Below are 26,864 nucleotides of genomic sequence, written 5' to 3' on the forward strand. Positions count from 1 at the left end.
TCTAGACATCTGGACCCCCCAACATTGCCCCCACTGGGAAGGAGGTAATCCTCAAAAGAGGATGAGGTGACCACCAGGCATCTTGGGAAACTGGCAACATCATTCCCTACTTGTGGGTGGAGAAGAGGCCCCGAACTGTACTATACTTGAGAAACTTAGAAACTCTGACAATAATTGGCTCAGAGTTCTTTAATTCTGTTCCTACACCTAGTTTGTACGACCTTTCAGGTTCTCTAACTAAATTTCAATTTGTACACCCTCTTACCCCTGACACATACTCACTTATTAACTGAATAATTCCCAAGCCAGGCATTGCCATAACGCCAGCCTTGACATTTACCGGAGCATTTTAGTCCTCGGGAGACAAAGCTCTCGTGCTTTCAAGATGTCAGGTTGACATTTGTGTCCGGGGGTAATGATCTGCTGAAAGATGCTCAAGCAAAACTCGGAAATACTGTCTAGGTGCCAAGTGTGTTTGCTTCGCTGATGTTTTCTGAGTACTTACTAGGTGCCAGGTATTATATGCAAATTACTCCATTCGATTCTCATAATAACGCTGTGTTACAGGTGTTTTTATTCCCATTTTATAGTTCCGGAAACTGAGGCTGAGAGAGATTAATGAAGTGGCAAAGTGGAGAATTGGGGTCAGGTTTTATCTTTGATTTTAAACCTTTGTACTTGGTCATGAGCTGTATCCCAAGGATCCCAGGTGAGATGTCTGCAGGGGCCCGCAAATGGACCGGAGAGTGTAGCTGGCATCCAGGGGTGCTGGGGCCTTTGGTGAGTTGGAGAGTGTCTGTCCTAAAGGGGGAGCAATCCATTTGATTGCTGACCAGCAGGAGCAAGAATATGGCTCACTGGGTGTCACCACCTGGGATTTTATTTTTATTTTTATTTTTTTATTTTTTTATTTTATTTTATTTTTAAAGGAAGCAAGTTTTTTTTTTTTTTTTTAAATTTATTTATTTTTTATTTATTTTTATGGCTGTGTTGGGTCTTCATCTCCGTGCGAGGGCCTTCTCCAGCTGCAGCAAGCGGGGGCCACCCTTCATCGCGGTGCGCAGGCCTCTCACTATCGCGGCCTCTCCCGCTGCGGAGCACAGGCTCCAGACGCGCAGGCTCAGCAATTGTGGCTCACGGGCCCAGCTGCTCCGCGGCATGTGGGATCCTCCCAGACCAGGGCTCGAACCCATGTCCCCTGCATTGGCAGGCAGATTCTCAACCACTGCGCCACCAGGGAAGCCCCCTGGGATTTTATTTTTTTGCCCCTGTAAAAACGCCTGGTTTAGAAACGTGATCCGTATAGCCCAGTTTCTGAAAGACCGTGCATGAACCCAACAAAACACATCTCTGGGCCACAAGCGGTGGAGGGTTGTGGGTTTGCTTTCTCTGCGTGAGACTGGGCACAGCACTGTTCATTGCAGGATTTTGGCCACACGATGCAGGAGGTCCGAACAAGCCCCTCCAAGGCCAGGGACTTAAAGTCTGAAAAATGATGGACGCTGGGAGCTCACGTCTCCATACAAAGGCTCCCCTGTTTGGGCTGCTTGCATCTTGATCCTGCTGTGTGTGCATTTTGCAGTAATGATTGTGGTGTATGGATGCCAGGCTGCCAGAGCTGAAACCATTTTTAAAAATGTCTGTGTAATGTCACCCGCACAAGGGAACGAGCCACTTGGAAACCATGCACAGATGCAGCGGAAGCCCAGGATATTAAAATCTTGAACAGTATCATTCTTGCTGAGATTTGCCTGGGTATGGATATATTTTCCGAGACAGGATGCTGGAGGATATACAATTACAGCAATTTGCTAACCAGCCCCAGACCTCAATTAGTACAGGATCCTCGTTCTCACTGTTGTATGTAAATTAAGACTGTTTCACAAAGGGGTTGTTTATGAGGACGGCTATGAGATAGAGACCTTCTATCATTTTTTTTTTCCCTAAGGAAACTGTTTATAAGAAAATAAAACCGTAAACACTCTTAAATCACAGTGCGATACGGAAGTGCTGAGAATTTTTCTTTTCAGAAATGAGCATCAGTATTTTTAACTCTGTTTTGGCTCTTCTACATCTCCTCCAGCCCAAGAAGTGCCATCCACGTACTGTGCAATGGAAGGAATTGATTTGCGAGTTAGATAACTACCAGATTGTTCCTCTCCCAACAAGGTCTAAAATATCCCGGAACTCTGAGGATGTTGGATACGGCTTTCCAAATGAGAAACCTTCTACCTTCTATTCGCCAGCCTAGCATCCGTGCGTCTGTTCACGGAATCCTGTCGGCACATCCGTGCAATTTATCTTTGTGGTTTACTTGTGGAAAACCTTGCGTTTGCCCCAGTTTTGAAGCGTGACCCACGTTACATGTTTATGTGACTACTGTAACTCCAGAAGACTGTGATCTACAATGGACCGTTTTCAACCATAGTTTCAACAGAACCGCCTCTTCTTTTTCGTCCTCCACATGACTCTAGAGTTAACTTTCTAGGTCTGAGGCCTTTTAGAAATCCCGGCACTTATTTTTTTTTTGCCTAAAAGTTTCAAAGAGTAGTTATTTCATTTTGCTCCACTGATGGGGGTCCCTTTACTGTTGGCTTGAGGGGAGAGAGTTTGGCAAGGCCACATCTCACAGTGGGGGTGTGTGCAGTATTATATATTCCAGGCCCTCCCCGTGCTCCCACCCCTCCCCCTCCACATTCCCTCCACCTGTTTCCAGTTTTCCTGGAGCCCAGAGATCCAGCATTTCAAAGTGAACAGTAACATGTTTGGTTCTTTTTTTAAATGTTGATCATCTTTATGTGTTTTTTAGAAATATTATTTGTTTATTTATTTATTTGGTTCCGCCGGGTCTTAGTTGCCGCACGTGGGCTCCTTAGTTGTGGCATGGGAAGTCTTAGTTGCGACATGTGGGATCTAGTTCCCTGACCAGGGATCGAACCCGTGCCTCCTGCATTGGGAGCACGGAATCTTAACCACTACGCCACCAGGGAAGTCCCAACAGTAACATGGTTTTTATTTTTATTTTTAAAATTTTATTCGTTTATTTTTTTGGCCATGCCGCGTGGCCTGCAGGATCTTACGGATAGAACCCGCGCCCTTGTGTGGGAGCGTGGAGTCCGAACCACTGGATCACCATGGAATTCCCAGTAACATGGTTTTTAATCCGTTCACAGAATCGTGCAGTGATCACTATGGTCAATTTTAGAACATTTAACAATCACTCCCCATTCATTGCCCCTTTACCCTGACAACCACTAATCTACTCTCTCCCTCTCTGGATTTGCTTATCTTGAACATTTCACGTAAATGGGATCATTCAATATGTGAACTTCTGTGTCTGACTTCTTTCACGTAGAATAATGTTTTTAAGGCTCATTCACGTTGTAGCACACATCACTTGATTCCTTTTTATGGCTGAATAATGTTCCATCGGGTTATTCCATTGTCATATTTTGTTTTATCCATTCATCTGTTGATGGACATTTGAGTTGTTTCGTCTTCTTGGCTATTATGGAGAACGGTGCTGTGAACGTTCGTGAATGAGTTTTTGTGTGGATGTATGTTTTCATTTCTCTTGGGTGTAGACCTAGGAGTGTGGTTGTGGAGTCATGGGTTAGCTCTGTGTTTAACCTTTGGAGGAATGTACAGACATTTGTTTTTATTTTTATTTGTTTATTTTATTTTATTTTTTAATATTTTTTTGGCTGTGCTGTGCAGCATGTGGGATCTTAGCTCCCCAACCAGGGATCGAACGCGTGGCCCCCTGCAGTGGAAGCGCAGAGTCTTAACCACTGGATCGCCTGGGAAGTCCCCTGTACAGACTTCTGAACATACTCAGGTCTCTTCCACATTTCCTCTCTTGACCTTGCCTCTTTCCTATTAGCAGTTCTCCTATTTCTGGCCCCTTCAAAGCCAAACTTCTTAAGAGGAGTGTTTGTACTCACATCTTGGTTTCCTCACCTCCTGCTTTGTCCTGCCAGCTCCACCCAGACCCTCCACGTTAACGGTTATCACTGGGCTTCCTGTAGACTCCAGTGGATGGTGTCAGTACTGCCGTGTCTTGATCTCACAGAGGCATTGGACCTTGCTGATCATTTTTCTCCTGGAAACTGTCGCTTCTAGTGCTTTTCCTTCGATTTCCCTGGCTCCTTCTCTTCTCCATTAAATGCTGGAGTTGCTGAAAGTCCTCCCCTTGCCCAGCACGTTCTTTTCCTGGGTGATCTTGCCCACATCTGTGGCTTTATGACTCACAAATATTTTACTTCCAGCCTAGATTTTTCCTGAGTCATGATGCAGAAGGCCAGCTGCCCACCTGACTGCCCTACCTGTTGTTCATGGGTGTCTCAAGCTCAACGTGTCCAAAACCGATTTCACTATCCACCTTCCCTCCTGCTCCCTACCACCCCCTAACAAAACACCTGCTTCTCCACTATGATGAATAAGCCAGGACTCTGCCAGTTGGCTAGGCCAGGGATGTGGGACTGTCCTCGATTCTTCTGTCCTTTTGCCTTTTTGTGTCGTTTACTTGAAATAATATATCGTAAACATCACTCTTCTTCAGGTTATCACCAGTGAACTGCAGTAGTCTTTTTTAAAAAAATAAATTTATTTATTTTATTTATTTTTATTTTTGGCTGTGTTGGGTCTTTGTTGCTGCGCGTGGGCTTTCTCTAGTTGCGGTGAGCGGGGGCTCCTCTTCGTTGCGGTGCGCAGGCTTCTCATTGAGGTGGCTTCGCTTGTGCCGTACGGGCTCTAGGAGCACAGGCTTCAGTAGTTGTGGCTCGTGGGCTCTAGAGCGCAGGCTCAGTAGTTGTGGCGCACGGGCTTAGTTGCTCTGCGGCATGTGGGATCTTCCCGGACCAGGGCTCGAACCCGTGTCCCCGGCATTAGCAGGTGGATTCTTAACCACTGTGCCACCAGGGAAGCCCCTGCAGTAGTCTTTTAATTGGTCTCCCATCTCTCTCCGCCCCACCTCCCGATCTTTCTAAAAGGAACCTCTCTTCCGGTTACTACCTCCTACTTTAAACTCTTAGGGGCTTGCTTTTGGTTTTAGAATGAATATCAAAGCCCTAAAATTTTCATGTGCGGCCCTTGCCCACCTTTCCAGCCTCCTGCCTCCATGGCCCCCTTTCTCTCCACTCCAGCCACACTGATCTTCCAGGTCCTCAAAAGGAAGATCCTCCCCTCTCCTTTCTCTCCTAACCTCCTACCCCACTGGATGCGAAGGCTCCAAATGAGGGTGGGTCCTGCCTTTTGTTTTTGCGCATCTCATTTTCCCCTGTGCCCCTTTTACTACCACTGTGCCTGTTCTAGTTGGTGCACAATAAATACATCGTTTGAATGAATGAGTGAATGATTTGACTTTGTCTACCAGATGGACAGAACTTTTTTTAAAAATTAATTTTATTTTTGGCTGCGCTGTGTCTGTTGCTGCGCGCGGGCTTTCTCTAGTTGCGGCGAGTGGGGGCTACTCTTCGTTGCGGTGTGTGGCCTTCTCGTTGTGGTGGCTTCTCTTGTTGTGGAGCACGGGCCCTAGGCGTGCGGGCTCAGTAGTTGTGGCACGCGGGCACAGTAGTTGTGTGGCTCGCGAGCTCTAGAGAGCAGGCTCAGTAGTTGTGGCGCATGGGCTTAGTGGCTCTGCGGCATGTGGGATCTTCCCAGACCAGGGATTGAACCCGTGTCCCCTGCACTGGCAGACGGATTCTTAACCACCGTGCCACCAGGGAAGTCCGGACAGAACTTTTCTCCTGGAGAAGGATGTAAAAGCAGTCTTTCAGCCGGAGCGGATGGCTTTGTTTCCAGCATCATCGGTGCGTGGAAATAATTACCCAAGCTCAAATGTCTGCTCTCTGAAACGATTGGTGGCCTGTCTGTCTTTCCTCCCCAGGGACACAGTACTCTTTGAAATGGCCCCCTTCCCTCTGATTTCTTTCCTTCCCCTGGTATTAAGACCACTTAAAAAAAAATTAATTATTTGGCTGCGCCGGGTTTTAGTTGCGGCATGCAGGATCTTTAGTTTTGGCATGCAGGATCCAGTTCCCTGACCAGGGCTGGAACCTGGGCCCCCTGCATTGGGAGCGTGGAGTCCCAGCCACTGGACCACCAGGGAAGTCCCTAAGACCATTTTTGATGGGCCCTTTCCCAAACACAAGTGCGATTGTCTTGCTTGCCCGCTTTGGGTTGCCAGTGGCTCCTGAAGACGACCCCAGTCCTGAGCAGAGATTCAAGGCCCTGGTCCATCTGTCCTTTCTGGCAGAAGCTGCCCTCCTGTTCAGCCTGCCAGGCCCGAATGTTGCTCCTGTGATGTGCCAGGTTCCTTCCTGCTCCTCGCTGGGTCACACCTTTTGTAGATCCTTCCAGGCTTCTCTCCCTGAGGACCTGCCTTCCCGCTGGCTTCTCCACATCCTTGGGGATCCAGGCTCCCCTCTTTCAGAGCCTTCATTTATACCTCCTACAGTGGAGTTCTTTAGCTTCCAAAGTTGAAATCGCCCCGGGGGAATTCCCTGGTGGTCCAGTGGTTAGGACTCTGAGCTTTCACTGCCAAGGGCGCAGGTTCAATCCCTGGTTGGGGAGCTGAGATCCTGCAAGCTGCGTGGCATTGCCAAACAAAACAAAACAGTAATCACCCGGAAAGTCCCTTAAATTGCCCAGGAAAGGACAGTAATCAGCTCTGATCAGACATTCTCATGCATCCTAAAGGTCTGAGTATTTCCAAGCTAGGCTAAAGGTGGCAAGTCCACGTACACATTTCTAGACATCAAATCATTACGCCTTGAAGATCGCTCCAGTAGGGGTGGGTGGAGGATTCTGAAGGGTGCCGCTTGCCTGCTAGGCTTCCTCCCTTGTCTGTTGTATATTGAGCTTCTATAGCTATGCTTGTCTGATAAGATAGCCACTAGATGTATGTGGCTGTTTTAATTTACATTAATTAAAAAAAAAATTCCTTCCTCAGTTGCACTAGCCACATTGCAAGTGCCCAAAGGCTGCACAGATATTAGACAGCACAGATACAGAATGCTGCCATCATTATAGAAAGTTCTGTTGGACACCACTGCACTACAGCTTTCATATATTAATATGTCATGCTGGATGCAGTAGGTGGAAACACCTAACCACAGATTGGCACAGCATAGAACGTGCTCAAAAAATTACTGTATCGGTGTCTTAAGTTTCACTTGATTAGATTCTCCTGGGCCTGCTCTTTCTTTGAAAAGTTATGTAAAGAGAGAACACAGCGGGACTTCCCTGGTGGTCCAGTGGTTAAGAATCTGCCTTCCAGTGCAGGGGATACGAGTTTGATTCCTGGTCAGGGAACTAGGATCCCACATGCTGTGGGGCAACTAAGCCCACGTGCCGCAACTAGAGAGAAGCCTGCGTGCCACAACGAAGATCCTGTGTGCTGCAACTAAGACCCGATGCAGCCACATAAATAAATAGATAAATAAACAAATAAATAAATAAAACGCATAGGTTATCTAAAAAAAAAAAGAGAGAGAACACAGCTATCTTCCCATCTTCCCAAGTTGGCATTTCTTATCCAGGCCACACTGAACCTCCTTTCTGCTGGGCCCTGTGGCATCTTGGCACATTGGCTGGGGGAAAATAACCCAGAATGTGCTGGGCAACCCTCTCCCCAGCCTTCAAAACGCTCTGCTGTCGAATTCATTTCCGTGTGTGTCTCCTCGCCTAAACTGGTAAGGGGACCAGGTCTCTCTGACCTTTTTAATGTGAGGCAAGTGATTTGTAAGTAGCTGCTCAGTAAATGCTTTTTGAATAAAGACTCTCTCCCAAGAAATAGAAACTAATTAAGGTAAGAAAATGGTTTATTGGATTTTCCTTTCAAGTGATAAAATCACTGCATCTCCTGGCAACAAACTGAACGAATTTTACAAAAAAGGGGCTAAAAATTCTCCGCCAGGTAGCCTATGTTAACAGTTTGATATACTTTTCCCCTCTCTCTTAGAAAAATATAAACAAATGTATATACCATGTTGGGCTTGAACTGTCTAGATCTTGGCCATTCTAGCAAAGTATCCTTTATCTGTTATCCCTCTGTTTACCCTGTGCCCTTCTATGCTTTACTCTGCCTTGAAGGGATTTTCAAGGTTACGTTTAATTATCTTGACAGTTAAGAATGATGGAAACCTTGGCAAATGGGGAATTTCATGTTCCATGCTAAGGGTGGGGGAAACAGCCTGGAGGATTGTACTATGTGGAAATGGGGACCTTGTGTGCCTGGATCTTATTTTTTTTTGTTGTTGTTTAAGAGAAGCTAGTAATCTGGATTTCCAGATGCAGTTTCTCCTAATTTTTAAATATTGACAACTAACTTAAATTTTATTTTATTTTTTTATTTATTTTTATTTATTATTATTTTTTAATAAATTTATTTATTTTTATTTTTGGCTGTGTTGGGTCTTTGTTGCTGTGCGCGGGCTTTCTCTAGTTACAGCGAGCGGGGGCTACTCTTCGTTGTGGTGCGCAGGCTTCTCATTGCCGTGGCCTCTCTTGTTGCGGAGCACGGGCTCTAGGTGCACGGGCTTCAGTAGTTGTGGCGTGCGGGCTCAGTAGTTGTGGCTCATGGGCTCAGCAGTTGTGGCTCATGGGCTCTAGAGTGCAAGCTCAGTAGTTTGTGGCGCACGGGCCCAGTTGCTCCGCGGCATGTGGGAATCCTCCCGGACCAGGTATCGAACCCGTGTCCCCTGAATTGGCAGGCGGATTCTTAACCACTGCGCCATCAGGGAAGCCCTAACTTAAATTTTAAAAGAATTACCCAGCTGTGGGTGGACTGGATTCAGTCTGGGGTCCTTCAGTGGGCCACCTCCGGCCCAGGCCATGGCTGTCAGTTTCCCTAGATGATTTCTGGGCACTTGCTTCCCTTCTAGATCACTGGTTCATCTCATCGGCTGTCACTCGGGCCCTCTTCCTAATAAGGCTGACCTGGTTTTGTCTTTCACCTCCTTAACCAGCCTCTAGTAACTCCCCATCGCCACACAGGAATGTGGGGACTGTCTTTCAAACCAGGCTGCTATTTCTTGGGTTGGGACCAGATATACTAGTAGTTGCTGAGAGTTGCTTGACAGATACCTTTCAGTTCTAGACTCTCAAGCCTGGTGAGATGCTTCCCTCTGAGAAGCCCAGGGAACAAGGGTGGAGACAGGAAAGAGCAGATTTAATTTCTCTCGATGCACGCCTTTTGAGTGGGAAGGAGGGAAGATGAACTTGAAAAGTCATTTTTTTACTTTCCCTTTTTGAGGCTGAACCCATATTGCTGGCTTCACATGGATACGTACCTGCGTGATGGGCCTCTTGCTTTATCCTGCTGGGGCAGCGCTGGACAGTCCAGGCGAGCATTAAGGGAGGTGTGAAAAAGAGAACCCCAGCCTTAAAAGGGTCTGATAAGAAAAAGGGCAAAGGTGGGGACTTCCCTGGTGGCGCAGTGGGTTAAGACTCCGCGCTCCCAATGCAGGGGGCCTGGGTTTCGATTCCTGGTCAGGGAACAAGATCCCACGTGCATGCCGCAACTAAGAGTTTGCATGCCACTACTAAGAAGCCAGTGAGCTGCAACTAAGACCGGGCGCAACCAAATAATAAATAAATAAATAAAGTTGTGTTGCTAAAGAATTAAAAAAAAAACCCAAAACTTAAAACGTAAAAAAAAAAAAAAAAAGGGCAAAGAATCTGGACTAAAAATTTGGTTAAATGGTCATCACAGTAGGGGGGGGTCTCCCAGTGGGGAGAGTGTTTTCCCTGGAGAAAGTCATTCCTCTTTTCTTTTTTTTAAAATTTATTTATTTATTTACTTATTTTTGGCTGTGTTGGGTCTTCGTTGTTGCTCACAGGCTTTACTCTAGTTGCGGCGAGCGGGGGCTACTCTTCATTGCAGTGCGCAGGCTTCTCACTGCGGTGGCTTCTCTTGTTGCAGAGCACGGGCTCTAGGCACGCGGGCTTCAGTAGTTGTGGCTCGCGGGCTCTAGAGTGCAGGCTCAGTAGTTGTGGTGCACGGGCTTAGTTGCTCCGCGGCATGTGGGATCTTCCCGGACCAGGGCTCGAACCCGTGTCCCCTGCATTGGCAGGTGGGTGCTTAACCACTGCGCCACCAGGGAAGCCCCCATTCCTCTTTTCTAACGCTAAATCATTCTGCAACGATAGCTCTCCCCAAGAAGATGGGGGAAGAGAGTTAGGAAATGAGTGGCCTGAGAAAACCCTCTCCTGAGTTTTCCCCCTTTGGTTTCTCAGTAATTGCGTTTAGCTGCAAGGCCCCATCACATTCAGGATATAAATCCTCACTTAATCGCCTCCTTTGGGGGAAATGGGCTCTTTAGGCCAGAAACGAGAATGGCTGAGTACCTGTTGAAAAGGGAGTTTCCTCCTCTAGTTTCTTTCTGACCCTGGAATGGCCAGGCTCCCTTTTGTGTAATCTTCCCTGTTCACTTCACGACCCTACGGCGGTTTTGGTTTGCTGGGACATATTCTTAGACCTGGGAGGAAAAACTGGATTTTCCAGTGTTCACACTCTCATTTAGCTGATCAGAGGTCTGTTTGGGGGCTGCCTCTGAGCCAGACTGTGTGTCAGGCATTGGGCTACAGCAAAGAAAGTCAGAAAAACTGAGGTCAAGGTCACATTCTGGAGGAGACACAATGAACAAGCAAACCAGCAAAAAAGAAAATAAGTCGCAACAATTTTCAGCTGGAGACGACCACAGTGAAGGGGGAAAGAAACCTACTTTAAGATGATACCGTAAGAGGGCTGGAGACTGGGGTGGCCACGGAAGGCTTCTCTGGGGAAGTGACATGTAAGCCAAAAGTTGAAGTTGTCAACTATGGGAAAGTTGGGCATACAACGTTCTAGATGGAACAGTCAGCAAGGACAAATGAGCTTGTCTGGTTAGAGGCTGTTTGTGGTTAGGGTTGAGTGAAAGGAGGAGAAAAGGTGGGCGGGGCCAGATCCCTGGGGGCGTGGTAGATTTTGATAAGATGCTGGGTGTCTACAGTAAGCTCCTTGGCAGGTTTTTAAAAATTAATTAAATATTATTTATTTAGCTAGCTGCGCTGGGTCTTAGTTGCGGCACGCAGGATCTTCGGTGTGGCATGCGGGATCTTTAGTTGCAGCATGTGGGATCTAGTTCCCTGAGCGGGGATCGAACCTGGGCCCCCTGCATTGGGAGCGCAGAGTCTTAGCCACTGAACCACCAGGGAAGTCCTCACAGGTTTTAAGTAGGGGACTGCTTATTTTGTTTAGGTTTGAAGAAGGCTACTAGCAAGGGCAAGTGAATAGTCCCAGGGCTTGGATCAAGGTGGCAGCTGTGAAGGGTGGACTGAACGGGAACAGGCAGAAGTGAGGGTGGGCAGGGGAGGAACAGCTAGCTCTCTGCAGAGCGCTTGCTATGTGCCGGACACCACGTAGGCACTTCCATGCCTCCGTCCTGACCCTGCCGGGTTCAGCATTCTTCACGCACGTTGCAGATTATGGGGATTCTGAGGCCTCCTCTCTCCCAGGCTTCCTGAGCCTCATTTGAGTAGGGAGGAGAGGGCATTAGGAGGCGTCCCGGGGTGGAAGGTCAATCAGCAAGGGTAGGGCTGGGTCTGTGGGCCACCACCTGGTGCTTCTGCTTTGATCTGGGAGGAAATCCTAAGCCCTGAGGGGATTTTGAGGCTGGCTTGGGTTGAACTTGTGCCAGCCTGGGAGGACTTCCTGTGAAAGTTTGTATTTCCCATCATTGAACCCCTTTCAGAAGCTGGTTGAGAAGGGCTGATTGGGCGCAAATCAGGGTGAAGATGCATAATGATTTGGGGAAACTGGTTTGAGATTTCTGGGTTAATGTCTTTTCTCTGCCCTGGCGCCTCCTTCCCCTAAAGGAGAATTACTACCAGTAATAACTGGTGGTGCTTTGATGAGCTGTTCGCTGTGAGCGCATTGCCTCCTTTATTCTTAACAGCCCTTTAAAGAAGAGTCAGTTACAGCTCTTACAGTTACAGCTGAATTGACTGAGGCACAGAGAGGCTAAGTAACTTGCCGAAGAACACACAGCAGGCAGGTGACAGGCAGGGCTTGGATTCAGAGCTGGTGGTTTGGCTCCGGAGCCCACACCCTGAACAACAGCACTGTGTTGACAGTGGCCGGCACCAAACATGCCCTTAGTGCTGGGGAATTACAAGGTGGCATCCCGGAACTCAGGGAAGTCACTTGACTGGTTTGGAGGGCTTTGGAGTGGGACCCAGCTGTGATGGAGCCCCCAGCATGCTACTTTGACCTGCGTGCCTCAAGGCCACAGAAGATTTTGCCTCTCTGAGCCTCAACTATGAAATCGGTACAAAAACACCATCCTTGGAGTTCCCTGGTGGTCCAGTGGTTAAGACTCCACGCTTCCACTGCAGGGGACATGGGTTCGATCCCTGGTCGGGGAAGTTCTGCATGCCACGCAACGTGGCCAAAACAAAAACAAAAACCCATCCTTACCTCGTGGGATTTTGGGGAGGATTCGTAAAGTAGCTTCTTAATAAACATTAGCTGTGAATCACATGAGCCCAGTTTGAGAAGGAAAGAGGAGAGAGATTTTCCTGGCTACCCCTCTCCCTAATGTGTATTCACAAATTCCCGGAATTTGTCCTGCTCAGCTTTTTGTCCATCTGTAATCAGTTTCTTATTCAGTATTTCTAGATTGAACATATTCTGTATTCATCCTGTATTTACTAGCCACTTCCTCATGGGCTTGTTTCTCTCTGGGCCTCAGTTTCCTCGTCAATAAAATGAGGAGTCTCTGGTCCTACCTCCTTCTAGAACTGTGGTGAGGAGTGAGTCAATTGACATTTGTATCTAGAACAGTGTCTCACAGGTGATAAGTGGTCAACAAAAGGTAGCTGTTATTACTATTATTTGTTTCTGGCTGCCCTCCCATGGCGGGCAGGGCCCTTCCCTGGGAGCCCAGATGTCTAGGAGTTGCTCAGTGACTATTTGTTGACTGACTGGTCCCATTGTTTTCTTCTCTTTGAAATCTGAAGTCAGGGCCGCCAGGTGAAACATAAGGCACTACTTTCCTCTTAATGGTTGCAGATGTCTCTGTGGGTGGTGTATTGACAGAAGGTTAGACCTGCGTGGCAGCTCGCTGGAAGTTTCTTTACCCCCAGGGTTTCTCAACATCGGGTGCTGTTGACATTTCCTGGACCTGATCATTCTCTGGGGTGGGGGGCTCTCCTGGGCACCGTGGGGTGTTCAGCAGCATCCCTGGACTCTGCCTGTACCGATGCCAGTAGCAACCCCTCTCTCTTTGCCTAGGGGTGACAACCAAAAATGTCTCCAGACATTGCCAAGTGTCCCCTGGGGGGGACCGGGTTGAGAACCACTGTTTTTCACCGTTCTAGACACCTGAGCCCCTTAAAAGTAGCACCTGATTAATGCGGGGGCGGGGTGGGGGGATGTTCTGAATTCCTTCTGCTTGCTGGGGGCTGGGGATGCCGACGTGGTCCCTGGCATGTAGTGAGAGTCCCATAGATCTTGTTATCATCCGTTTCTCCCCATAGTCATTTAAAAATACCTTAAATAGTTAAATACGTGACAGGGATCAGAAAGAATTCAAAGAGGAGTTCAGTGTTGGCTGATTTCCTGGATGTTCCTCCAGGCCTTTGCAAACCCAGAACCCACGCAGCTCCTATTTCTTTTCACCCAGGTTCTATTTCTGGCCTTTTTTCACTTGAATTTTGCCCCAGGCCAGTACATAAAGACGTGATTCCTTCTCTATTTCATTTTATGGCTGCGCGTCAGTCCCCTATGGATGACATTGAAGTTACTTCCCATCTTTGGCTTCCATCTAAGGTGTGTTGCAAGGGCTGTGCTAATCCGTCCTTGCGTGCACTCTTAAGCCTGGGGACCTCCGTATCCAGGTGATGTTAAGCATCCTTTTGATCAGGGTAATTTGGGTGACATTCTGGGCCTACAAATCTTTGCTTTCTCAAAAAAAGGCCATGAGGTGACTAGAGGGCCGGTCCCTTCTTCCCTGGTGTCTTCCTAGAGAATTTTCTTAGTCTTCGTTAAGGTGACTTTTAGAGAGGCCAGACCCCGCCCAGGGCGTGTGGGGAACGTTGCCTGGTTATGAGCGGCAGCACCTCTTCTTCCATCTGCCCCCTTCCCTGAAGCCTCTTCATCCCCCTTTCTTCTCCAGCCCGCTTTGCTGCTTCAGCTGCTGCTGGCAGTCTTTTTGTTTTTGAACTGTCCCTCTGATGCTGTAACTCCCTATTGGAATTTGAAAGCCACCCACCAGCACCTGAACTTTGCAGAACCTGAGCTGAGTCCCTGCAGCCTAGATAATAATGCACATGGGCTTCAGCCACTAGAATCAGCTCCTCCAGCGAGCTTGCTCCTCCGCCAGCTACCGTAAAGGCCAAAGGCAACTGGTTTCTCCACATTTTCTTTGTGGTGATTTGGCAGAGTTTTCAGGGCCTCAGATATGTACACAACGTCGGATGCAAGCCTCCTGGGCCTGGACCTGCTGAACGGGTGGGTGGGGTGCAGCGGTTTTTCTTGTAGGGAGTTAGGCCCGGCCTGCCCCTCTCTGTGAAGACCGAGAGAGAGCTTGGCATTCTGGAACCAGGAAATTCCTGTTGAGATGTTGTCGTTTTTTCCAGAGGGCTTCATCCCAGCTGAGGGAGGTGCGGGGAGAAAGGGCTACGTGGTGGCAATTGCCTCTCGATGTTGAGGCCTAAACAGTGAATTCATTTGTAAATCAGCCTCTTCTCCCTCATTGGAAGCAATTTCTGTCTTGCCTGGAGAGTTTGGAAGTTTATCTTTTACATATGAATGTGCCCATTAATCACCACTTCTGCATTATTGGGAGGGAGGGAGAGAGAGAGAGAGAGAGAGAGAGAGGGAAGTGGGGGGGAGGCGGAGAGAGAGAGGGAGGGATGGGGGAGGGGGAGGGGGAGAAGAAGGGGGAGGGGAGGGGAGAGGGAGATTGAGTCTGTGTGTGTACTGTGGGAAGATGGTTTTCTCATTGCTGGGAGAGGCACATTAGAACTAAAGATAATTGGAAACAATTATTTCAAAACACCTTCAAAATGCAGACCATCCCAACTTCATCCCCCACCTCCACCCGCCTTCTGATCTGTGCACTCCGGCGAGCGGAACCACTGCAGCTTGTTGTGTTTATCCACATCAGCGAAATAAATGGCTCTTCGGTGCTCGCGCTGAAGACTTTTCAGCTCAGCCGAGCTGCCGTCTGCCGAGGGTGGTAAATTAGAGCCGAAAGCCCAGGGACGCGAAGGCACGTCGCCGGGCCGGGCCTCGGGCTGCCTGATTGCAGGGAGGTGAGGCTGTCCTGGCCGCGCTGGTCAGCCTGGTAAGTGGTGACTCTTAGCCTGTCGGCTGTGCTGCTTCCTCCTCCCCCTGGGAGAGGCTGCTGAGGTTCCGGAAGCAGGAATGTGTGCCGTGTGGGAGACTCAGTTCTCTTTAAAAGAGAGACTAGGCCCTCAGAACAGCAGAGCTTTCTCGATGGCAGGTAAGCGCCCCATCCCAGGGTTACCTGCCCCTCGCTTGCTTGGCCTCTGCGGTACCCAGCTTCCTGATACAGTGACATTTCCTCCAAGTTGAGAGTGACCCTCTTCCTCCCACTGCCTCATCTCCATTCCAGCCCTTCTTTTCCTGATCTGGAAGTTCACAGTCACGTGTGGGAGACCTTTTAGGAGCCCAGCTTAGGCCAGTGCAGCCTTTCCCCGGGGAGGCCCAGGCTGCGGCCCCGTCTTCCAGAGTCTGTGGGTCCAGGAGATGCTCCGAGTCAGCAAACTATTCGCCTGAGAGTTTCTGTCGCTTACGTGTTCCTTGTGGCTTGGACATTGTCTGTGACAAGAAAAATGATGTGCCCTCCCCACCCCCATGCTTTGCTCCTAGTTCCTCTCCTTTTCTGGTCCCAGGCCTGGAGGACATTCCGGGCTTTTGTTTCATTAGGATGTAATTACTGGCTGGAGAGGGCCCTAAGATTCCTGGGGAGGGCCCTAAGATTCCTGGGGAGGGAGGTCTGTTAAGGTACCCGCTCTGTGTCTTTGGGAAACGCCTTGAAATGATGCACTGCGCTAGGCTCTGCTGCTCCTGGAGAGCAGCGTGTGGTCACATTTGGGGGAGGCCGTGGCGAGGGCTGGCAGTTACCCCGCGTGTCCTCGTGGCCGAGCCCGCACAGGCCTCTGCCCCTGCCTTGGCCGTTACAGGAGGAAACCTAGACTTTGCGTGGTCCGGTGGACGTGGAGAAATCGTGCCCTGGGCTGATTCCCGGCTCCACTTTATATAGGCTGGCGTTTCCGTAACTGAAGCTGTGGCATTGATTTAACATGCACTTTGGAGAACTCAGCTCTGCTTTTGGAGAGGGATGGTGGTGGAGGAGGCAGAGGGGAAAGAGGAGGAGGAAGAGGAATGTGTGTGGCTTGAAAAAAAAAACAGCTGCTGTTTATTGAGTGCTTCCTCTCTGCCAGGTATTACACTAAGAGCATCACATGAATTAACTCTTTTAATCTGTGGATATCTCCATGGGGTACCACCATCTCCATGTGACGGAAGGAAGACCAGAGGCACAGAGAGGTTAAAGAGCTTGCAGGGTGGCAGCAGGACTAGGTCCTGACTGCTCTGTGTCCTTGGCCACCCGGCCTGACTTCACTGTAGGGTGACCACTTGACTGTCCATCTCCAGCCAACCAATGGTTGGTCACCCTACTTCCATGGCCTTGGCTGCTGGTTCGGGCCTGTTGACCGAGAGTCTTTTCATTCAGCCCCTGTCGATCTTGCCATTGACCTCATCAAGGAAATTTAACACCCACAAAAACACACCACAGGGCCGGTCCTCCAGGCCCTGGAGTGCAGGGGAAGTGCCTGGCCTTCAGCTGGGGCCCATTCTCTCTCCGGAGGAGACAATTCCCTGTAACTGGTGTGTCATTTCCTAGACTCTGGAGAAGGGCGAGTGCTGTGACTCAGGCGCCGGATGTGAGTGGGGGTGGGGTGTGCCTGGCCTGGATGGATGGACACTGGGAAGCAGTGTTGGAGGAGGGGAGATGGCCGCGCAGCCCCCCAGCCTGTTTTGTGGTGTAGACCAGCCTGTGGTGCCACCAGTGAAGGTCGGGAGGTGAATCTGCTCCCTGGGAAGCGCCTTTGGGAGAAAACTTGCATCATCAGCAAGTGACACACCATGATTTTCCACTTTTCTCCCAGTTCCTGGAGCTCTCCAATCCCCACAGCCCACACCGTCTGCAGCTGGAAAGGAAAAAGGCAAAATGAGAGTGTACTCCTAAAACATTTTGAGACCCTGAATTAGGAAGTCTTTGGGCTGCAGAGCTGAGACAGACCTCTCCCTGGGGTGAGGCCACCCATTGGGCCTTCGGAGCCGCACTGCCTTCGTTCAGATCCCAGCCTGGCTACTTGTGTGATCTTGGGTGGGTGACTTAGAGGGAAGGACGTGAAAGGCATTTTGAACAGGGTCTGGTGCATTGTGTGCAATACAAGAACATCTTAGCTGTTAATACCCGCGGCTCAGGAAAGCTAAGAGGCTGGGTTATCTTGAAGGAAGGCGTCCCTTAGGTCAAGGGACATCTAGGAAGGCCCGAGCAGGATTATTTCTGACCTATCACAAGGCACAGGTTCAGGGAGGATGTCATCACATGCTTGGTTCCTAAATACCCAGTAGACCTCGCCCTATTATTAAGATTTCAGTGAAATGGCACGGGAGGGGAAAATTCTGCTGCTTCCTGCTCCATGCCAAGCTGTTTTCCTGAGTCACTGCTCTGGCCTTTTCTTCTCGACCGCTCTACTCCCTCGCCCACGTTAACTCCTTCAGAACCGGACTTATTTTGGGATGGAGGGGGTGGGCCAGCCCTGTAGAATCCCAGGTCCTGCTACTTGCCAGGAGGGTCTTTCAGATCAAGGGTGAACCGTTTCCCTGGTGATTCACTGTACAGTGGCTGTGTGTCATCATTCACGTTTATACATGAAATGCATTTAGAAATATGTACCTGTCAGAATTAAATCATTAAAGAGGGGAGGAAAAAAACCCCCACAAAACCTTTGACTCAGCTTTCTGGAAAAGGTCCTCAAGGCAGCTTTGTTACCATGACTACAGCAAGGTTCCCACCCACCATTCTATCACCAGCAGAGGCCTAGCCTCCTTTGGAGTGGGTAGGTTTTTAAGTTAGAATGCTGGCCTGCTGTCTCATATCTGGGAAGGACACTGAATCCAGCCAGCATTTCTCAATTTTTCTCCCTAAGAGGCTTCAGTGGAAGCCTCTGCTGTTGACAGATGTTGTCTGTTGTGGAATCTATTAAATTTCTACCCCTTGGATACAGCCACTGAACGCTCATTAACTCTGGAGGGAGTCGGTGTGTTTGTAACCAGCAATGGAATTGGGGTTTTTCTCTTTTGCTCAGACTAGAGGGTTGAGGACCCTCTTAGGTATGGGCAGCCTTGGGGCAGACCCCTCCTCTCACTGCTGCCCTTTCGTTTCCTGGTGGCCTTAGGTAAAACTGTCTCCTTAGCGCTCAATGGCTTATGAGTATATTCATTTCTAGGGATCCCCCCGCCCCGCTTTCACACGGAATTAAAGAATTGCGAAGTTAAAAGAGACTTTACGATCCTCTGGCCCTGTAGTTTTTTAATCTTTAGAGTTGATGTCTCCTGTGAGAAGGTGAAGTAGGCTATGGCCCCTCTTCCCAAGAAACTGCATCCACGTACGGAACCTTGGCATGTGGATCATGGGGCCCTGAAGCATTTTCATGGGCTCCAGGTAAGAACTGGTCTGTTCCTTTTCTCCATCTCTCCTCCCATTTTACAGATGTGTCCCTGGGGTCATGTGTTTAGCTGTTTTCATTCTTTGTCCTTGCCTCCTTGCTTGGCGTTCGCTTCCTGGGTTCTGAACCAACCCTACAGGTAGCAATGAGGAAGGAGAGGAGGTGAGCAGGAATCTCTAGGCTGGGGAACTCACACTCCATCCCCCACACATACACCCTAGAGCATCTCGAATTAGTGTGCACCTTAATCCTCCAGATGGCTGGTTAAACCCCTTGATCACTGGGCCCTATTCCAGTTTCTGATTCTGTAGATCTGGCCTGGAGCCTGAGAATGTGCATTTCTAGCAAATTCGTAGGTGATACTGCTGCTGCTTGTGTGAGCACAGCTCTTGGGGAACCATCATCCTAGGAGATCTCAGCCACAGGTGAATGACTTACACTGCAGTGGGAGGAGCTGGAGACCTTTCTGGCCCCAGGCGTTGACCAGGTGTGGGCTGGGCTGTGGGATTCGTCCACTATGCCCCATGCTCCAGCTCTGCGGTGTTCCAGGAGGCTAGTACCACTCCTGGGAGGGATTGGGAAGTATGTGAGGCACTTTTGGTTGTCACAGTGTTTGGAAGCATCAATGGCAGTGGGTGGGAGGGGGCCGAGGTTGTCCTGGCAACGAGGAGGAGCCGTCCCTGCCAAAATCCACTAGTGCTCCGTTGAGAAACATCGACACACTACAGTTGACCCTTGAAGAAGACGTGTTGGAACTGCTCTGATCCACTTACACGTGGATTTTTTTCAGTAAATAGAGTATCTGTGTTTTCATTTGACCAATCTTTTAAGTGTAGGGGAAAGTTTGTGTTTGATTACAGACCACAGTATGTGGAGTCACAAAAATCTAGGGTTTGAGTCCTGATTCTGTCCAGACTGCTTCGGCTTCCCGCCCTTGGGTGAGTCCTTTATCAGTTCCTTTGTTTTTGAGGCAGAGGTAGCAGTACGTGGATTTTTCGACTGTGTGGAGGTCGAAGCCCAAACCCCTGTGTTGTTCAAGGGTCAGCATTACTTGTTTTTTTCCCTGAATTTGTTCCTAGCTTTCCACTGGCCTGACGTTGCTCACGTGCTCTCTTTCAAAATCTGTCCACAAACGGAATAATATATGTGAAATCAAAACCTTGGCCCAATGGCTTTCCCTTTTTGCCTGGCTAGGGTGCCATTTCTTCTGGGACACATCTCCTTTGAGCCCCCAAAATGCTTTTCTTAAATGCCCATCCTCTGACACTTGAGCAGAGTTACTTGGGTTTATCAGATCCACGTAGAACAAATCCCAAACTCCTTCCTGGGGTCTGCACGCTCACGCTGATCAGCCCCAAGTTTGTCCATTTGGTGACGTCTTTTATCCTGAATCAGGTCTCTGTCATTTGCTCATTACTGGCGTTGGTTTGCACCTGCTGCTTTTGTATGTGACGCTGAACCTTCTAAATATTTCCTTTTTAAGATAAAGTAGTCCAGGCACATGATAAATAAGGGCACATGGTGGAAAATAATCCCTCCCCCACCCTTTGCAAGCTCTCCTCCCCTGAGGCAACCACCGGTCGGTCTCCATTAAGAGCTTGTATTTCTTGTGTTCAACTAGGAATATTTTAGGCTTATGTAAATTAAGAATATATATAAAACATCTTTTTCAAAAAAAATTTAAAAAAGGAAAAAATAGAAGACAAAATAAAACAAAGATAAAAACAAAAAAAGAGAAAGACAAAACCCCCATATTTCTTGGGCTGTGTGTGTTAGTCTGTTAATGGTGCTAGACATGCATTGCTTTTTTTTTTTTTTTTTTTGATAAATTTATTTATTTCTGGCTGCATTGGGTCTTAGTTGCTGCACGCAGGCTTTCTCTAGTTGCGGCGAGCGGGGGCTACCCTTCATTGCGGTGTGCAGGCTTCTCATTGCGGTGGCTTCTCTTTGTTTCGGAGCACGGGCTCTAGGCACGCGGGCTCAGTAGTTGTGGCTCGCAGGCTCAGTAGTTGTGGTACATGGGCTTAGTTGCTCCGTGGCATGTGGGATCTTCCCAGACCAGGGCTTGAACCCGTGTCCCCTGCATTGGCAGGTGGATTGTTAACCACTGTGCCACCAGCGAAGTCCCAATACCATACTGTTTTGATTACTGTGGCTTTGTAGTATAATCTGAAGTCAGGGAGCGTGATTCCTCCAGCGCTATTCTTCTTTCTTAAGATCGTTTTGGCTATTCGGGGTCTTTCGTGTTCCCATACAAATTTTAAAATTATTTGTTCGAGTTCTGTGAAGAATGCCCTTGGTGTTTTCATGTGTTGCTCTTTTAACCTGATGCAGAAGTTTGGAGATTGTCATACGTCTGTTTGTCTAGAGGTGCCTCATTCTTCTTCATGGCTGTATCCCGCAGTATGTTATCAGGCCAGCTCCCAGTTTGTGGACACGTAAGTCCTTTCTAGTCTTAAATATAACACACAGTGATGCAGTTGAATCATCTTGCATGTGCTTTGCTGCACTGTGACCATGTCTATAGACGTGCTTCTAGGAGGAGATGGTTGGGTCAAAGACCCTATAGAGAAAGTGAATGGTGGGGAAGTGGGCTGAGGATCCCTGTGGGAATGAGAGGAGGTGCTCTCTGGGGAAACTTGCCAATCCCAGGCTGCATCTTTTTAGTGCATTTTCCCGCTAACTAGCTGTTGTGTGCTGCTGGGACAACCCTTTGGGTTCTCCAGGCCGCTGTTTTTGATGTCTGTGGGATGGTCCCCTGACTCTGGGGTCTCTTCTCCCTCAAGGTGTCTGTGGTTAGCATTTAATTTCCTCTCGGGGCTGTGTCGCAGTGCAGCAACCTGAACATTTGTTCAGGATTTTCCTGCAGTCCGCCTGGTGAGCCTGGGGAATTCCCTTGTGTAGATTGGATTTGGCAAAAGTGGTCCATTGTCTTTATGAGCCTGCTGGAGGATGCTCCAGCTTTCAGTCAAAAGTAAACCACTAGGGCTTCCCTGGTGGCGCAGTGGTAGAGAATCCGCCTGCCGATGCAGGGGACACGGGTTCGAGCCCTGGTCCGGGAAGATCCCACATGCCACGGAGGAGCAACTGGGCCCGTGAGCCACAACTACTGAGCCTGTGCGTCTGGAGCCTGTGTTCTGCAACAAGAGAGGCCGCGATAATGAGAGGCCCGCGCACCGTGATGAAGAGTGGCCCCCACTTGCCACAGCTAGAGAAAGCCCTGGCACAGAAACGAAGACCCAACACAGCCAAAAATAAATAAATAAATAAATAAATAAAAATTAAAAAAGTAAACCACTAGGAGGCCTTGCATGTTGGCCATCTTGGACCCTGTTGATCTGCCCCAGCAGCTCCTGTCCAGACAAAGGGCTGTGGCACATAGCACAGCCTGCGTGCTGGGACTTGCCTGAGAGGTAACCCTGGACAGGGAAGGTCATCAGACCATCTCTGCGGATGGGACTCCGCATCCCGTCTCATCACCTGTGCTCTCGGCATAGCTTTCTCCTCTTTTGGTGCCTGTAGCTTTCATTCCTCAAGGACAGAAGGTGCCCCTGGGCATTCCATTGTATCCTCCCTAAGCTAACAGGGCAGCCATCTGGCATGGAATGGATTCAAATCTTCGCAGGTGAAGATTGGATGGTGGTGGAAGTGTATGTGTTTTAATGAGATGCTGGGAGAATAAAGCTAGAAAGGAAGGGATTGATTGACAAGGGTGGGGTTGGCATTTTTCAGATGAGAATCGGGTGAGAATGTAGTTTGCGTTGATCTCTTTGGAGGAGAGTCGCAAACATGATGCCTACTGGTGACTGGGCCGCGGGGACTCTGGTGGGTGGGGTATATTTTTTTTACGCAGTTATACTTTTTTTAACCTGTTAAACATGAATAAATGTTGTTTTCCACCACGAAGTATGTTTGCCTTCATTTTCTTGAAGTGTGTGGCCTTTTTTTCTTGGTCTGTTTTTTATGGTTTCCTGCTTTTGCCATCAGGCATGGGTGTGTGACAGCTCACGGCAGCTGGGTCATGGACTCGTCAACAGGGACACAGTAGGGAAGGGTGGGGACTGTGACAAAATGGGGGGCATTTTCCCATCTAAAAAGTGGCTGGCTGGTATTCAGCTCTATCTGGTCCCATAAGGCCCTGCAGGCCCTGATTTTTTTTTTTTTTTTTAAATAGAAGCCCCAAATCTAGGGTATTATTTGAAGTTTCTTAATTTTTATATTTTGGCAGCGAATTAAAATTTTTACAGAAATGTTACGTCGGCTAAAGAAAGACCGACTGACCTCTGAGACAGGCAATGAAGATGGGGGGTGGGGGGGAAGTATATTCTAGGAGGAAGGTCACTAAAATGGCATTAGGTTTGGGGACAAAATGGGTTGTGTCCCTAACACCCCCTTGCCGCGGGGCCTAGTCCTCCCCGATTGCTTTAAAATATGTGGTCCTGTGTGTCTCTTTCAGATCCTGGCTCCACAGAGAGAACAGCCCAGAAAAGAAAGTTCCCCAGCCCTCCGCATTCCTCCAATGGCCACTCGCCACAGGACACATCAACAAGCCCCATTAAAAAGAAAAAGAAACCCGGCTTACTGAACAATAACAATAAAGAGCAGGTAAAAGGCCACTGGGAATGGCGTCCACACCTGGGGGACAGAGGCTGTCGTTTTTCTAACTGCCGGTGTGCTTGGCATTTAGCAAGCTGCCTTGCTCCGGCTGTCATTTGCATAGGACAAGAAGGGCAGCTCAAAGTGGGCCTGTGCAGAAATTTCCAGTGGGTTTTTCAGATCTCTTTGGGGGACAAGGGCAGTGACCCAGATAAGATACCGTGCTCTAGGATTTGGGGATTTTCCTTGGATTTCGTTTTCCACATGTTAGGACTGTTTGCCCATGTGGCCTGAGGGTGTTGCCCTCCTAGGCTGTGCCCGTAGGACAGTGCCGAGCTCTGCCTGGAGGTGGTTGTGTGGCTGAGGCATGCTCCCTTCTGGTCTCAATTTTCTCATCTGTAAAAGAATGGGTTTAGGTCTGTGGTGAGAGACAGCTGCCCTCCTACCCACTGCCCACTGCGACTTGGGTACTTGGTCACTATGCACCCTTCGCAGAGTGCACAGTCTCTGGCAGACTCCACCCTCCCTCAGCAGCCAGGACCAGTCAACTAGATGCAAAAATCTGTGCCATCTTGGATCTTGTCTTAGGAACCTTCTAGCTCTAAAATTCTCTGCTGCAGGCTAGCTACTCTTCTGACTTAAAAAAATGAGAGGTGTTTTAGTGTACTATGAGGTCAAGTCTCCTAGCGTTGGAGGAAACAGGATGCCCAGCAGGTCTGATACCTTTTCAGCGGGGATTCATTGGGATGTATTCATCGATTTGTGCAGATTATGGATGCCGAAGTGGGCCCTGGGGATTTGAGGTTGAATAAAACAAGATTGTTGCTTTCATGGGAAGAAACCTAGCAATGGTTAAATGACCAGGACTGTGAGAGGGGGACATTTCTGTGCGTGAATCTATTTTCTGTCTCAGAATTACATAGTGAAGTGCCAGCTCTGCTGCTGCCTTGAGGCTGTGGGCAAGTTAATAACCTCTTTGTGCCTTGTCTTCTCATTTACTGAAATGGGAATAATGATCTTAGTGCTACCAAACTTGTAGGGCTGTTGTGAAGAGGAATTGAGCTAAGTGACATGAATAATAATAATTAAAGTTAAGCCAGGTGGTGCCGTGGTTGAGAATCCGCCTGCCGATGCAGGGGACACGGGTTCGAGCCCTGGTCTGGGAAGATCCCACAAGCCGCAGAGAAACTAAGCCCGTGAGCCACAACTACTGAGCCCGTGAGCCACAACTACTGAGCCCACGTGCCACAACTACTGAGCCCACATGCCACAACTGCTGAAGCCCACGCGCCTAGAGCCTGTGCTCCGCAGCGAGAGAAACCACTGCAATGAGAAGCCCGCGCACTGCAACGAGGAGCAGCCCCCACTCGCCACAACTAGTGAAAGCCTGTGCACAGCAACGAAGACCCAACGCAGCCAAAAATAAAATAAATTAAAAAAACAAAAAAACAAAAAAAGAAGTTAAGCCGGAGTCTACATTAAGAGGAATAATCACCCAGACTATCCGTGAAATAATTAAACGACAGCTGTGGAAATGTTCTAGGCCTGCACTGTACAGCGGGATAGTCACAAGCCATGTGTGGCCACTGAGCATTTGCAAAAGTGGCGGATGTGCCTGAAGAACTGAATTTTTAATAAATTTAAGTGGCCACCTCTGGCTTGTAGCTTCTGCGTTGAATAGCCCAGATTTAATGAATTGGGAATCCTATTATAGGAGGAAAAACTGGTGAGTTCTAAGTAAACTTCTGGGAGGAATTGCAATTTGAAAAAACATGTATAATAATAGTGTTGGTGAGAATAATACTAAAAGCAGAACTTACAGTGTGCCCATCCTGTTGTAAGCCTTTTTCTGCGTTAATGTTTATAATGATGCTGTGAGGAAGGGCTGCAGTTGTGTCCATTTTACTGATGAAAACACAGAGGTTCAGAGAGGTTAAGTCACCTCCCCAAGGCCTCACAGTGAGTAAGAAGCTTACATCTGCCTGGCTGGCTTGAAGCCGGTGACCACCCACCCCTGTCACCCGGGAGCCATCCCATAGCTGTCGAGCTTGAAGACTAAGAAAGAAACATGAAGGCTATAAATAATCCTCAAACCTTAATTTACGGCAAACCCTCTCTTACCAGTTCCCGTAAGTCATGAAGCTGATGTTGTCCCCCTTGGACAGAGACAGTCTCCTAGTGGCTCCTCTGTGTGTGTGCACACATGCACTCGTGCTTTGTGACTTCCTCCTGTCCTTTTAAGAATTGGCTCACATAAAAAAAAAAAAAGATAGAAGACATTAAGAAAAACAAAGAATTGGCTCACATCTCTCTCTCTAGAAACTAATCAACTGTTAGGCAGTTCACACATTTTCTTCTCTCCCTTCCTCATCCACGTGTTCATACCACTTGTATAGCACTTAAGCCTCGTGACCACAATGGTGTGTTTGTAAATCTCTGTCCCCCTCTGGTAGGAGCCTCAGAAAGTGGTCAGTGTCCAGTGGCTGCTTTCGCCCCAGCGTTGGACACAGGGCGGGAGCTCATGAATACAGAATGCACTGTGGATGTGGAACAGAGCAGGGGTGACCGGACACAGGGCACGGTTATGCTTCTGAAGATGATTCTCCTATCTGCAGTACTGATAGAAGAGTTAACGGAGCCATGGCTCTGGAGGGAAGGGCTCCAGACCTGGAGACCTGACTCTTTCCTGTCCCGCTGCATCTGGGAAACTCACTGTGGGACCTTGTCAGTTGCTTTCCCATTTCTGAGCTTCAGTTACCTTGTAAAATAGGGTTTGGACTAGAAACATTCTAAGGTTGATTGTAGGTTTTTGTTTTTCACATCTAAAACTCCCTGGGGCTGAATGGCCAGGAGTTGGCAAAAGAGAAATAGCCTTTAACTGTAAAGAAAAGAAATTCCTGACCCTTGACCCCATAATTCATTCCAGCTTGTAGTGTTTGCATAGAAGGGGGCACCTTCCCTCAAGCACAGTCTGTTTTCCTAAGAGGAACTGAAATCTTTAAAAAAAATTCTTCTGGGCATGTTTTTCTTTTCTTCTCTTCCCTTTCCCTTTTCTTTCCTCTTTTAGATTATAGAATTGAAAAAAATTATGGAATTAAAAGCAAAATGTACGTCTGCATATGCCGGGTTTTACCAGCATAATTTCTGTTAGTCACCAACATTTGAAGATCATGAGATTTCAAATAACAACTTGTATTTCTGGGTTCCTATAAAAACTCAGAAAAATCCAGCAATAGCAGGAGCTGAGTAGAGCCTGCTCTGTAGACACGGGGCCTGTGTGCTCTAGTTTTCCGCACTCCCCACCCCTCCCGTATGTGGCATACCCTGCCAGCTTTGCTCATTCCTTCTGCCTCTGGTCTTAGGCGTTCAGGTTCTTTTGATTTTTGGTATACATCAAGAGTCTCCACCCCCTTCTTGTTTTTCTTTACTCCGAGGTGGTTCTAGTGTTCTAAAAAGAAAGCCATTCTAGCATAATAACCGCCGCCCCCCCCCCCCACCCGTATTTTTCCATTTTT

The 26,864-nt window shown here is 48.5% G+C and overlaps 1 protein-coding gene across 16 annotated transcripts in view; it reads left to right on the forward strand.

The window, feature by feature from the left end:
• Nucleotides 1–26,864, forward strand: part of ZMYND8 (zinc finger MYND-type containing 8) — a 130,453-nt gene that overhangs the window by 16,141 nt on the left and 87,448 nt on the right. For 15 of the 16 annotated variants that reach the window (XM_068565303.1, XM_068565312.1, XM_068565306.1 and 12 more), the window contains one exon: nucleotides 23,210–23,358. In XM_068565303.1, the coding sequence (XP_068421404.1) occupies nucleotides 23,210–23,358 (149 nt within the window). Of the gene's footprint in view, nucleotides 1–15,408; nucleotides 15,492–23,209; nucleotides 23,359–26,864 lie in introns of those variants that run through there. The other variant, XM_068565304.1, reaches the window with a different exon arrangement.

The sequence above is a fragment of the Eschrichtius robustus genome, chromosome 16 (assembly GCF_028021215.1).
Source record: "Eschrichtius robustus isolate mEscRob2 chromosome 16, mEscRob2.pri, whole genome shotgun sequence".
Taxonomy (NCBI): Eukaryota; Metazoa; Chordata; class Mammalia; order Artiodactyla; family Eschrichtiidae; genus Eschrichtius; species Eschrichtius robustus.